We start from the raw sequence: 14,276 nt of genomic DNA, 5'->3' as shown, positions 1-14,276 counted from the left end.
CTTTTCCAATTTGGATGCCTTTTATTTCTTCTTCTTGTTTAATTGCAATGGCTAATACTTCCAGTACTATGTCGAACAGGAGTGGTGAGAGGGGGCATCCCTGCCTTGTTCCTGTTCTTAGGGAAAATGGTGTTAGTTTTTGTCCATTGAGTATGATGTTGGCTGTGGGCCTGTCATATATGGCTTTTATTATGTTGAGGTATGATCCTTCTACTCCCACCTTGCTGAGAGCTTTTATCAAAAATGGGTGTTGAATTTTGTCAAATGCTTTTTCTGCATCAATTGATATGACCATGTGGTTTTTTTCTTTCAATTTGTTTATGTGATGTATCACATTTATTGATTTGCGGATATTGTACCATCCTTGCATCCCTGGGATAAATCCTACTTGGTCATGGTGTATGATCTTTCTGATGTACTGCTGGATCCGATTTGATAAGATTTTGTTGAGGATTTTGGCATCTATGTTCATGAGGGATATTGGCCTGTAATTCTCTTTCATTGTGTTGTCTTTACCTGGTTTTGGTATTAGGGTGATGCTGGCTTCATAGAATGAGCTTGGAAGTGTTCCTTCCTCTTGAATTTTTTGTAGTAGTCTGAGGAGGATAGGTTTTAGTTCTTCCTTGAATGTTTGGTAAAACTCCCCTGCGAAGCCGTCTGGTCCTGGGCTTTTGTTTGCTGGAAGCTTTTTGATGACTGCTTCAATTTCTTCCATAGTTATTGGCCTGTTGAGATTTTTAGATTCTTCCTGATTGAGTTTTGGAATGTTGTATTTTTCTAGGAATTTGTCCATTTCCTCCAGGTTGTCTAGTTTGTTGGAGTAGAGCTGTCCATAGTATTTTTTAACAATCATTTGTATTTCTGTGGGGTCTGTTGTTATTTCGCCTCTATCGTTTCTGATTTTGTTTATTTGGGTCCTCTCTCTTTGCTTCTTGGTGAGTCTGGCTAGAGGTTTGTCAATCTTGTTTATCCTTTCAAAAAACCAGCTCTTGGTTTCATTGATTTTCTGTATTGTTTTTTTGGTCTCTATGTCATTTATTTCTGCTCTAATCTTTATTATCTCCTTCCTTCTGCTCACTCTGGGGTTTTCTTGTTGCTCAACAAAAATAATTTTATGGTTGGGTCACAACATGAGGAACTGTATTTAAAGGGCCAGAAGGTTGAGAACCACTGATCTAGAGGCTTGTCAGTGGAAGGGCTTTTCCAAGGCCATCAGAATCAGAGCCTGCATGGCCTGAAGCCAAGTCCACATTCCACAACCTCCCCCCACCCCCAATAGATCTCTTTGGGATGCTGATACTTGTGTGCCTTTGAAATTCAAGGACACCAACTCTGTTCAAGTATGGAGGGGAAAAAAGAAGAAACAGACACCTGAGGATTAACAACCCTCAAACATCTCCCAGTACAGAAAAGTGGCCTGCATTCTTTCCTAGCATTTCATTAGCTTTCTTACTATCTCTTGAAGGCAGACTGGTCTTGGCTGCAGGCTATTCCTCTCCCTATCATGTCCCTAGTGTCAGAATGCAGCTGCCAACTCTATAAGCCCACCTTTCTGAGGCACCCACCTTTAACATGTACCTAGATGTCTCTCCCTATCTCCTACTGGATCCCAGCAGTCCAGGCAACTCTGAAGACCACAGTGAAAAGGAGGAAAGGGCAGGATGGACTGGACTGCCCTTTATCTCTGGTCACATCTCAAAGTTTGACTACCTCCCAAGTGATTTCAAAATACCAAGTCTCAGTGAACTGCCATTTGATAGTGCATGCCACACAGGATCCTGCACCATGGCCCGAATGAGGCTAGAAATTCATAACTGTGAGAAATTATCATGAAAACTGTCTGCAGGAAAAATGATTAGGTTTATACCATTTGACCCTGAGAAGATAAAATCAGGCCTACCATAAAAAATTAATGATCTACAGCAAACATAGAACTTGAAATCCAAAGAGGGCCTGATTATATACCTGCCTTGTCTCCCTGTCCAGGAGGCATGGGATACAGTGGAATAGAGGGATCTCCTTCCAGCCTATCAACCAACTCAGAAATGTTTGCTCATCCTAGACTCTGCTCAACATCTCCTTGCCCTTATCCCTCTCCACTATCATTTTGGCTTCTCTGTGAGTCTCTACTCAGACTCCTCTGTGTGATATGTTGAGACCCTCTCTGTCTCCTGCCACAGCCTAATTTCTGTTCTTTCTCCATTCAACACCTCACCTAACCCCTTCTCAACCCTACTTCTAGGTGACCCTAGAAAGGCAGAAATCTCATCACATTGCCCTGCATAAATATCATCAATGAACAATAATGGTAAAATATTTATCATTGGTAAGGTTGGATGATGAGAACATGGGGGGTTATTTTATTATCATTACATTTGTGTATGTTTGAAATTGCTCATAAAAAAACAAATCCTCAATGGCCCTCCAGGGATCTCAGGATAAAGTTGAAAATCCCCAAACTGGTATTCAAGGCCAGTCAGGACCTGTCCCTACCCCATTTTTCCAGCTCACTTCTGACATTGACTCTTGCAAACTCTCTTGGCACCCAGCTCTCTCCTGCAGCCCTGTTTGCCCATGAATCTCCTTCTTACAGAACACACTTCCCCTTCCTTCCTCCCTAGAAACATATACTCATCCTTTGGAAACCAGACACAAATGACCCCTAATCTGACCCTCACTTCTAGGTAGGGGAACTTACGCCCTGGTGTCTGGCCAGGTGTGATATAGAGCAAACACCTGAAATGTATTTGGGAGTGACCAGAAAGCCCTGATTAGTAGAGTAGGTGGAATATTTACTTGAATTTAGGCAAGTAGAGTAATCTCTCTTGGCTTATGCTTTTGTCTGTATAAAATAAAGAAAATAGCAGTACTTATCTCACAAGATTGGGGTAAGGATTCGGCAGTATTTTATGTGTAAACAGTTTAAGGATACGTGGCAGAGGAGAGAGAGAGAGAGAGAGAGAGAGAGAGAGAGAGAGAGAGAGAGAGAGACTCTTACAGATATACTTCAATCAGATAATACAGTGGATAATTAACTGGCTTGTCTTAGATAACTCCCAAACCCTACAAGGAACTGCTCTTTAGCTCTTGCTGGGAGCTAGAGAAAATCGTTGGAAATCGGTAATATCAATGCCAGGATTCCTCTTTCAGGCCCACCAGCGGTTCATACTTTGGCGGCGGGGGTGGGGGGGGGGGAGGTAGATGTAAGGGCCTTCAAAGGTTGAGGGGCCCAAGGCCCGGGTCTAGGTCTCTGCTTCTTTGGAAGAACTGTGCAGGTCTGTGGCCAGGACCAGCCTGAAATCCAGGGACTGGGAAAGCATAGGGTTTGCGGGAAAATCAGCCCTGAGGATAACCCCCAATCTGTGAGGTCTCAATGAGATTGGACCGCCTGGGGTGAGGACCCCTGGTGAGAATATCTGAGCGAGGTCCATTGCTGTGTCCCCGACCCGCCAGCCCCCGCTCCTCCGGGCGCCCGGGGCCATGTGCGTCACAGGCGCGGGTGGGGGGCGATGGGAGGGAGTGCCGCAAGGTGAGGGCTCCGCGCTGCCTTAAGACGCCGAGCGTCCCGGCTGCCGCTCAGAGCTTGCAGCGCGGCGCGCTGGCCAGACCTGGGGGCACAAGCTCCCGGTTCCCGCCGCTCCTGTGGTCCGGTGCCAGGTACCTGGTGCCTGGTGCCCGGAGCCCCGTAAGAGCCCGCAGCCGCCCGCGCCTCGGAAAGCAGTCTGCTCGAGCGCTGCTAGTCCTAAGAGATCCGCACGCCACTCCGGTGGCGCGACGCCTCCAGCAGCAACAGGTAAGTGGTGGGCCCGTGCTCCAAACGCTGTGGCCCCAGCACGGGACTGGACTTTGAGCTCGGGAGCCAGGAACGCCCCATCCTCCGTCATCCGACGGCAGGGCAGCGGTGTGGCCGCTTCTCCCAGTCCCTTGGCCATCCCCTCACCCTGGGGTTTCCTCTCGCAGTTTCTCTCGTTTGTTCTCCTCCCCCACCACCACCAATTCTCTTGGTTCCTCATCCTTTCTCTCATTCCCTGCTTCTCATCCTCTCTTTTCTTATTCTTTTTCGACTTCACTGTTCCATCGCTCTCTGTCTCTCGATCTCTCTCCCTGGCTCTCTTTCTGTCTCTCTCTATCTCTCAATTTTCCTCACTCTCTCTCGGACTCTCCCCAACAGCCTGGCACCCCTGCCTCCTCTCCTCTCCCCAGCTCACTCTTCCCAACACCCACCGCAGATATCAGGTGGGCTGGAGAATGCAAAGAGGATGCAGAATGGGTTGGAGGGGGTGTGTGGGGGGGGGGGAACGGCAAAATAGGCATCCTCCCTGCATCCACCAGGGCTATGCTGCTGAGAAACTAGGAGATTTATCCGCTAGAGCCCGTGGTGGACAAGGTGGCAGCTGGTTTCCATGGCAAAATTAAGTCGACAGTGAGATAGAGATCACAGGCAGAGATCCAGCCAGAGAAAAACCGAGGTGAGGGATCATCGGAGAAAAATGAAGACAGACGGAGATGCACACACACTGAAATATACACAGAAAGTGTTTAGTGAGATTCTCTGGGGGAGAGTGAGACACACAAAAACCGACTCTAATTGCACGTGACAGAGAGTGAGCCTGAGCAACGGAGAAACAGATAATCAAGAGGGACAAGCAGTAGATCTTCAGAGAGCAAAGGAAAGAGACAGGCAGACAGTGATAAAGAGAGAACTTAACACATGGAGAGACAAACATCAGGGGAAGACAGAGAGACACAGAAATGAGAGGATTTAGGAAAGAGAAAGCACAGCAATAGAAAGTGACAACATAGAGAATCAGAGGGAAACATGGAAACAGGAGAGTTGGAGAGACACAGAGACTTACAGGACACACATACAGCGAGTGATACTGAGCAGGTGCGTTAGGGACCCACAAAGATTGTCAGAGAAATGGAGAGACAAGACATCAGGAAAAGACCTGGAAGTGCATGTTCTAGTGAGCCACAGTCAGTGACAGGCAGAGACACAAAGAGAAACAAGAGTGCATCAGAAAGAGATGGAGGAAGAGACAGTGACAAGGATGAGAGAAAGAGGAAGAGAGATGGAGACACACATACACAGCTACAGAGAAAGTCTGCTAGTGAAAGAGACACAGAGAGACTGAGAAACAAACTAACCAAGAGTTTGAGAGACTGGAGTACACGAGACAGAAATGAAATGTGATGAGCTGACAGAGACTGACAGAGCACGATTGTGCTAGCGAGAGTCTAAGAAAAAGAGACAGAGGGCAAAGTGAGAAGCAGGGGTGAGAAAGTTGGAGTAAAACTGTGAGACATGTACACACACTTCAGGAGATACAGAAAAAGTATGCTAGAGACACTGAAGAGAAAGAATTAAACGTAAACAGGCTGGGACACAGAGCACGTGCAGGCGCTACTGGGAGAGACAGCTGGGGAAACTTGAGAAACCCAAACTGTGTGACTCAAAGATAGTAGCACAGACATGCACGCTCCGGTAGGAAAGACAAGTGGGAGGGACTCGGAGAACCCCTAGAAAGAGGCAGAGAGACTTGGAGAGTAAGAGAAGGATTGAGAGAAAAGCAAAGGAGGCTGCTTGATGACCTTGGGGAGGGGATTAGGCAGCACTGCTGCCAGGTGCTGAAGCCCTGAAGCTGGTGCCCCCTCGGTGACTAACCTGGCCCACGTGTTTCTTTCTTTCATCCTCAGCAGTGAGTGTGGTCTGTGCACCCCTTTACCGCCTGCTGGTGCCGGCTCCAAGCCTGAACCCTGTCTTACATACGCCTACCACCGACATGACCTCCACCTGCACCAACACTACTAGGGAAAGCAACAGCAGCCACACGTGCATCCCATTCTCCAAAATGCCCATCAGCCTGGCTCACGGCATCATCCGCTCGAGCGTGCTGCTCATCTTTCTCACTGCCTCATTCATTGGCAACATAGTGCTAGCACTCGTGTTGCAGCGCAAGCCTCAGCTGCTGCAGGTGACCAACCGCTTCATCTTTAACCTCCTCATCACTGACCTGCTGCAGGTTTCACTCGTGGCCCCCTGGGTAGTGGCCATTTCTGTGCCTCTCTTCTGGCCCCTCAACAGCCACTTCTGTACCGCCCTGGTTAGCCTCACTCACCTGTTCGCCTTTGCCAGTGTCAACACCATCGTTGTAGTGTCAGTGGATCGCTACCTGTCTATCATCCACCCACTCTCCTACCCAGCCAAAATGACCCCACGCCGGGGTTACATGCTCCTCTATGGCACCTGGATCTTGGCCATCCTGCAGAGCACACCCCCACTCTATGGCTGGGGTCAGGCTGCCTTTGATGAGCATAATGCCCTCTGCTCCATGATCTGGGGGGCCAGCCCCAGCTACACCATTCTCAGTGTGGTGTCCTTTATCATCATTCCACTGGCTGTCATGATTGCCTGCTACTCTGTGGTGTTTGGTGCAGCCCGGCGTCAGCATGCTCTTCTGTACAACGTCAAGAGCCACAGCTTGAAGGTTCGGGCCAAGGACTGTGTGGAGAATGAGGATGAAGAGGGAGAGAAGAAAGATGAGTTCCAGGGTGAGAGCAAGTTCCACAGCCAGAATGAAGGTGAGATCAAGGTGAAGGAGGGCAGTGTGGAGGCCGAAGAGGGCAGCATGGAAGCCGAGGAAGGGAGCATGGAGGCCAAGGGCAGCAAGGAGGTCAGAGAAAGCAGCTTCATAGCCAACGATGGCAGCATGGAGGGTAAAGAAGGTGATACCAAAACTGAGAGCAGCATGCAAGCAGGCAGCAGTCACATAGAGGTCAACCAGTGCAGCATTGACTTGGGTGAAGATGACATGGACTTTGATGAGGACAACATCAATTTCAGTGAGGATGACATCGAAGCAGTGAACATCCCAGAGAGTCTCCCACCAAGTCGTCGAAACAGCAACAATGACCCTCCTCTGCCCAGGTGCTACCAGTGCAAAGCTGCTAAAGTGATCTTTCTCATCATTTTCTCCTACGTGCTATCCCTGGGGCCCTACTGCTTTCTAGCGGTCCTAGCTGTGTGGGTGGATATCCAAACCAAGGTACCCCAGTGGGTGATCACCATAATAATCTGGCTTTTCTTCCTGCAGTGCTGCATCCACCCCTACATCTATGGGTACATGCACAAGACCATCAAGAAGGAAATTCAGGATATGCTGAAGAAGTTCTTCTGCAAGGGAAAGCCCCCAAAAGAAGATAGCCACCCAGACCTTCCTGGAACCGAAGCTGGCACAGAGAATGGGACTGAAGGCAAGGCTGTCCCTTCTCACAATTCTGCCACTTCTCCTTGAAGTGAGTTCTAAGGCAAACCTTGAACTGCCTACAGTACAGTAAACAGGAACAGATTTCTTTTCAATGGACCAATCACAATCCCATTAACACCAACCCATACCATTCCAGGCAAAGGTGTTGCACACATCCATCTCTCCACAAGATAGATAAATATATGGAAGAGGTTTGGAACGGTGTTTTCCTTTAAAAGTGTGTCCCTCAAAGCACAGACTTGAGGATTCTGACTGAAATTTCCCCCCAAAAAATTATTAGGCTCCAAATTTCTTAATGCAACAAGGTCTATCCATTTTGGACCTGGACTTGGTATTTGGTCTGTCTCCCAAGAGCTACAAGGTGTCGGCTTTCACTCTGAGGGAAAAGGAAGATGAAGTCTATGAACTTAAGGACTTTTAGGACCTCACGTCAGGAGGTAATGGGCAAGGGTTACAGCCTATGTTTAACTGAAAGAAAAGCAATGGACCACATCATTCATGGAACCCAATAAGCAGAACCTGGTTGACTGATCAATGTATGAGATCCACAATCTGGTGCGAAGACTATTGTGGAAACTAAGACAAAAGCATAATGTAGCTAAAATTCCAAAGTTCCAGATCCTCTACAACAGGGGTGGGGAACGCCTGGCCTGTGAGCCATGTAAGACACACAAAATCATTTGGTCTGGCCCTGCCAAGGCATTAGGGATGAGTTAAATGTTTGAGCAAATATAGCAGGTTAATTTTTTTTTCAGAAGAAATGTCATATATAATATATTAAGAATACATATCAATATGTATTGATGACTTTTTCCGGTATTTTTCTTTTTTAATTTTGTTTTATTGCTTAAAATATTACAAAGAGTAGTACATTTGTTTCCTTTCCCCCCCCCCTTGACCTTCCCCCAGCCTCCCCTAGCCCCCAGTGTCTTAGCAGGTTAATCTTTAAGTTGATAAATTTGCATGGCCCACAAATTATGTTATAAATATCCAAATGGTCCTTGGCAGAAAAAAATGTTCCCCACCCCTGCTCTACAGGGGTCCAGAAAAGTGGAAGAGGAAAATAGGGCATGTTTGAAATGGGAAGCTAGTCCAAGGGAGAAGATAGAGAAATAGCATGAGGCTAAATAGTTGACTTTTTTTCTATAAAACCCTAGGTTTGTGCATGGGCTGGAACCAAGGTCATTTTGTGCAAATGGAAAACTATCAGTAGACACTAATTTATTTCCTTTCTCCTACTTGAATAATAGTGGGATAGAAATTATGCCACTATTTTATAACTTTTCCTTTGTGATTGAATTGGGATGCTCAGAAGAATCCTCCAAATCTCCCCTACCAGTCACTTGTGTCGGGTGGGGGAGCAAGAAGGGAGGTCCAAATAGGCCTTTTTGGTCAAACAGTACCCCCCCCCAAAAAAATTCAACTAGAGGTGGCCAAAGTTCTACAAAACTCACAATGCCAATCAGTAGTGATGTGCCCATTAGAAATGTCTTTAGTGTCCATGAGGTCATAGACAAGAAATATAATCTCCACATGGGGAGCAAGTGTCAAGATAAACATTTTCCTTCCTCCAGGCACACCCATGTGTCTTTTCCACCTGCAGTTCTCTCTAAAGCTTTTAAGCTCTTTGCAGATGTGGGAAAGAAATATAAGAGAGTCAGAAATAACAAACAGGATGGCTTCTCAATACCTGGGAAGCATCAGACCTGTTCAACACAATCCTAAAATCAATGTGTTCAGGTCAGATATATCCTAATTATTGCTGTTGAAGTAGATCACTTTGGGCGTACCTTTACAATATCTAAATTATCCCTAGAGTCAATACAGAGGAAGAGTTTTCAAATCTGAAAACTTGAAATCATTTTGGGTAAGCATTACATCTATGTATTTCTGAAGGCACACACCGTACTGACTTGACCAAATAACATGGAACCATAAAACAGGACAATGTTTTTGATCCTCCTGAAGATCAAATTAAATAACTCTATGGCCATTCAACTGTTCATGCAGAAATCCGTAGAGGGAAAAGGATGGTATATTTGGTTGAAAAGAGTTAATCAGGTAGTTGTACATAAAGATGGCCATATTCAGAGTTTAGCTTCATTCTTGTGTGAATACCGTGTCTATATAGAACTCAAATTTAATTCATACAAATGCCCAGCTCATTCATATTTTCTTAATCTCTTCCTCCTCACAGATTCCAACATGAGCTTCTCAAGGGGGAGAGGTAAAGAACAATGTATTGGGGCTGTGAATAAGTCTGCATGAGAATTTTGAAATGCCATGTTCAGAATTTAGGAAAAGAGAGGGGATAGAGCCAAATAATATTGTGCTGATCTGTCAATTCCATATGTCAATGAAAATCTTATTACTTCCAACCTCATTAATTTGGAAGTTGTGGTAATTCATGGGGGCTGAAGTTTACCCATGCATAATCATTTATTTTTCTACCAAAATATATAAATAAATTATAGTCATACATTTATTATACCAATTTATTGCCAAATTTCTGTATTAACCTGTCCTCAAATGATATCTGGGCAAAGAAATGGCCTGTATGACCTTTCAATGTGTCCATGAAAATCTTATTAATTCCAACCCCATTAATTTAGGAAATTGTGGTAATTCAGACAAGACATGGGGGCTGAATTTCACCCCTGCACAATCTTATTTTCTTACCAAAATATATAAATGAATTAAGTCAGACATTTGCTAGTATAAACCTCTTATGGGAGGAGGGGTATTGCCATGAAAATCTGTCATGGTCAAAAGAGTTCAAGGTAGATGTAGCCTGTCTTTTGAGCAGAAATGCTTACCTGGTTAGGAAACGGGATTTCAAACATAAGTGTCTCCAAATATTTTGTTGAAACTGAACTTCTTGTTTTATTTTTAAAGCTCAACCCCTTCAAACTTTATCAGAGAAAATTGTTTGCCAAAATCCCAAATCAAAATGGAACCAGACCTGTACGAGTGTGGTAAGTTCATTTAACAGCACACACAACATTCTCCAGGAAACTAAAACTCTCCGATTTCCTTTTTAAAGTTCCTCTTTTCCCTATTTTAGTCATTGTCCATTCTTATGGCAAAATGGATTTTTCAAAGTGAAAACATTTTGAAAACAAAGGACTGGGAAAGAGGACCTTTGAATTAAGAGCATTCTGCTTTGTTGACATTTTATTCTTAATGAACAATAGGGCCTCTAGTTAGCTTGGAGAGAGCAACTGCTTAGAATGCCATGCTATTTTGAATAAAACACTATCAACTTAATGAGGTTTTACTGCCCATACTAGTACCATTTTGTCATTTGAAGATCTGAAAGTGCAGAAAAAAGGTCATTAGCCTTACAGATCTTCACGTGCAATAGTTTTCCCTAAATGTTTTTAAAGAATGTGTTCTTTTGCCAAGGCCACTTCATATGTGCAGGTAAAATTCCCACTAAAGTACAGGGGCCAGACAAACCAGACTTTGAAATGATGTGATCTCCAATTTAATGATTTCCTTATTTAAGAATAATAAAGCATCTAGTTTGCCGAGGAGCTGCAGGTGCTTTGACTAGCACATGAATTTCAACAAGTTTGGGAAGGCTGTAATAAGGTGCAAGCCCTAGGTTTCTATGACTTCTGTGATGCAAGGGTCCATTTTCTCTATGGCACCACAAATGCCAGCTGCTGGGATGTCCTGCACTTCTGGCTCCTTGCCTACCTCTTGCCATCATGCCCACTGACTTCACCTGCCTCGCTCCCCCTCCTGTACTGGCCCTTCAGGAATAGCTCTTGCTTGAAGCTCTGTGTGCTCACTCACTCCCATTCATCCCCTCCAAACCTAGAGCTGACAGATTCACAGGGACCTGGGGACCATGGAAGCAGGGAACAAGAGGAGTGAACAGTAGAAGTAACCAACAGTTAAAGGTATTTTTCTGTCTCCTCCCAACTACAATCCAATTTAGAGATGACCAGGATACCTACTTCAAATTCAACAGGTAAGGAAAAGTGCCATTTTATAATTTAGGAGGAGGTAGGCATCTCACTTCTTACCAAAAAGCTCCCAATACAGCACATCTTTGGGACACATTCAATTCTGTAGATACTGTTTAATTATTTCAGGGGGGGAAAAAACTTTAAAAAATATTTTACCTATAAAATTACAAGGTGCCTGACATTGCCTCATTTTATACATAATAAGCCAATTAAGCTAGGTAAAGTTACTTCAGAAGACTTTTTTCAGCCCTTGCCAGTGTGGCTAGTTGGTTGGGTGGCGTCCCATGCACCCAAAAGTTGCCAGTTCACTTGCAGGCTAGATACCCAGTTGGGGGCGTGCCAGAGGCAGCCGATAGATGTTTTTCTCTCTCTCCCTTTCCCTTCATCTCTCTTTAAAAATAAATTTAAAAAAATAGATTTTTAATACTATTTGATTAATAATTTAGAAGATTAAACTAGTCTTTCTTAAATGCTGAGAAAATGTTTTTACAATGTCTGAAATACACCATTTGAAAGAGAAAAATTATGCATCTTGTAATTTGAGCTCTCCGAGATAAAATCCTCAGAGGTTGTTGGGATGAAACAAAGATGAACAATTTCAACTACTGAACTGTACTTTTTCTCATAACTGCCCTCCCCTATATTTTGAGAAAAAAATCAAAAGAAGTGTTTTCCCCTCACGTCTTCTTTTATTCCTCTTCAGACAAACCCCATGCTGTCAAGAGAGGCTTTTCTAAGTAAAATGTCTTTTCCTTCTAGAGCAGACACAAGATTAAAGGAACAGTTGGCTGTGAGCCAGTTACCAAGATAAGAAGAGAAAATCTGGTCAATCATGGCCCTTAACCCTCTCCCTCCTTATCTCTGTCTCTCTCATTCTCTATGGGCCAGATGGGTGCTCTTGGTCCCCTCAAAGCCCCTCCAAGCTTAGGTGTGAGGAGACAGAAGCAATGAGCTGCAATCAGCAGGCCCTAACCCAGTGATTCTCAACCTTCTGGCCCTTTAAATACAGTTCCTCATGTTGTGACCCAACCATAAAATTATTTTCGTTGCTACTTCATAACTGTAATGTTGCTACTGTTATGAATCGTAATATAAATATCTGATATGCAGGATGGTCTTAGGCGACCCCTGTGAAAGGGTCATTCGACCGCCAAAGGGGTCGCGACACACAGGTTGAGAACCGCTGCACCTAACCTAAAACTCAACAAGAAGAGAAACCCATTTAATAAAGTCTCTCCAGTTACAATCTCTTCCTCTATGGCAAATGTCCTGCTTGCTTACAACAGTCTTCTGCTAAAAGCAACAACACTGGCTGAAGGAAGAAATAAGAAAGCTAAAATACACAGAACTTGTCCACTGATTGGCAGGTTACTGGCAAGTCCACTGCTTTTTGGTAAGTAAAGTAAGAATCCTTGAGGTAAATGAAGGTTGCCAATAGGAGTTAAATGTTTCCATTATTGTCTCCCAAAGCTCTCATATCTCAAAGTACATACATCAGGGGGGAAACACAGTAACTTATACACTCATGAGGTGTTTGCCATGTCTCAGAATTCAATACTGGATCTCTCTGGTTCTAAAATATAGACATGAACAAGATTGGTTTTAGTTTGGTGCTTCAAAATTGAGTGCATTTCCCCTTCTTCATCTGTGCTACAATTTTAATGTTAAAACTTTGGTATTTTTGTCTGTTTTGGTGGTATATTTCTTTCTGTAGTAATTCTCCTAAATATAAGCTGTAACTGTATATAAAACATAAGTATTCTTGGAGATAAGGTGCTAGATATTAGACTGTATGTGTTTGTAGTTAGTATCATGCTCAAAAAAAGATAGTACTTACATGTAATTAGCTAATAAAATGCATGCAGAATTTTATGTGTGACCTTCACTTTGATCAATTTCTGAAGTAGAACGTAGTACACTTATTTTAATTTTTAAAGTACAATACAGTATGTATATATGACAAATGAAAACTTATTATGGTACAATTGGTCATTAATGTGAACTAATCATCTTGGCTGAAGTCCTCACTGCAATTCTCCACAACACACTTGGAACTGGTATGCCTGTTTTCTAATAATTGAATGTATAGAATGAAAAATCAAAATAGAAAATCTTTTCCCCTTTAAAGAGCAAAGACCCCAGAATAGGTTATTGGAATCCTGTTGGTGGAATGAAAAGAATACTGTATTCTCAAGACCAAATTAGTACCTGACTGCTGACAAGATTTGCATTTAGTAGATCTATATTGTGACCATTCCTGCCTCCTTAGAACACTACCAAATGAAAACAAAAACAAACCAACAAAAAATAGAAAAAGGCTACTCGTGTGTGTGTGTGTGTGTGTGTGTGTGTGTGTGTGTGTTTATTGGTTGTCTGAGAGATAAAAATGGATGGTAGTGGGACTCCTCTGGGGGCCGCAGCCAAGGTGTTTAAGAATTACCATCATATATCAACAACATTTGCATCAGACAAGAGGACTGTAAGATGGGTTTATTATATTTTAAGCACAAAAATATTAAAACTAGAAAACTCATTTTTCATTAAATACCCTCATTAAATAATTTCTAAAACTGTCTTTAATACCAAATTTTGTGCTGCTTTGAGACAAAACAATAGAAACATGCATTCAGTCAATAAACAGCTCTAATATTTAAAATTTTGATTTTAAAATTTTCCTTTTCCTCCCAAAAATGCATTTGTAATTTAAAAGTGCCTTTTTAAAGGACTGCCAAACTATAATCCTTGGGCCAAGTTCCCATTGACACAATTTATCTTCAGGTGCATAAAAGAGGTGGGTTTTATCCTCCTCCCCCCAACAAGAAGAGAAGCCCCTTCACACCCCAAATTCACAAATCAATAGTTACATGGATCAGTAGTCTTACAGACTCTGCCCAATGACAGGTCTCATATATTGGTTGGCTTTAATTGTGTTATTTCTAAAATGTTACAATTTATTTATTTATTTATTTATTTATTTATTTATTTATTTGCTGGACAGAGATAACAGACTCCTGCTTGGGGAATGCAAAAA

The 14,276-nt window shown here is 43.4% G+C and overlaps 1 protein-coding gene across 1 annotated transcript; it reads left to right on the top strand.

The window, feature by feature from the left end:
* Positions 1-5,783: 5,783 nt before the first annotated feature.
* GPR101 (G protein-coupled receptor 101) lies at positions 5,784-7,295 on the top strand (the record flags this gene model as incomplete). Its single annotated transcript, XM_081081525.1, has 1 exon — positions 5,784-7,295. One exon carries the CDS (start codon positions 5,784-5,786, stop codon positions 7,293-7,295), a length of 1,512 nt encoding a protein of 503 aa, XP_080937651.1.
* Positions 7,296-14,276: the final 6,981 nt, after the last annotated feature.

The sequence above is a fragment of the Myotis nattereri genome (assembly GCF_964212035.1).
Source record: "Myotis nattereri genome assembly, chromosome: X".
Taxonomy (NCBI): domain Eukaryota; kingdom Metazoa; phylum Chordata; class Mammalia; order Chiroptera; family Vespertilionidae; genus Myotis; species Myotis nattereri.
This window is presented reverse-complemented; position numbering and strand designations above follow the sequence as displayed.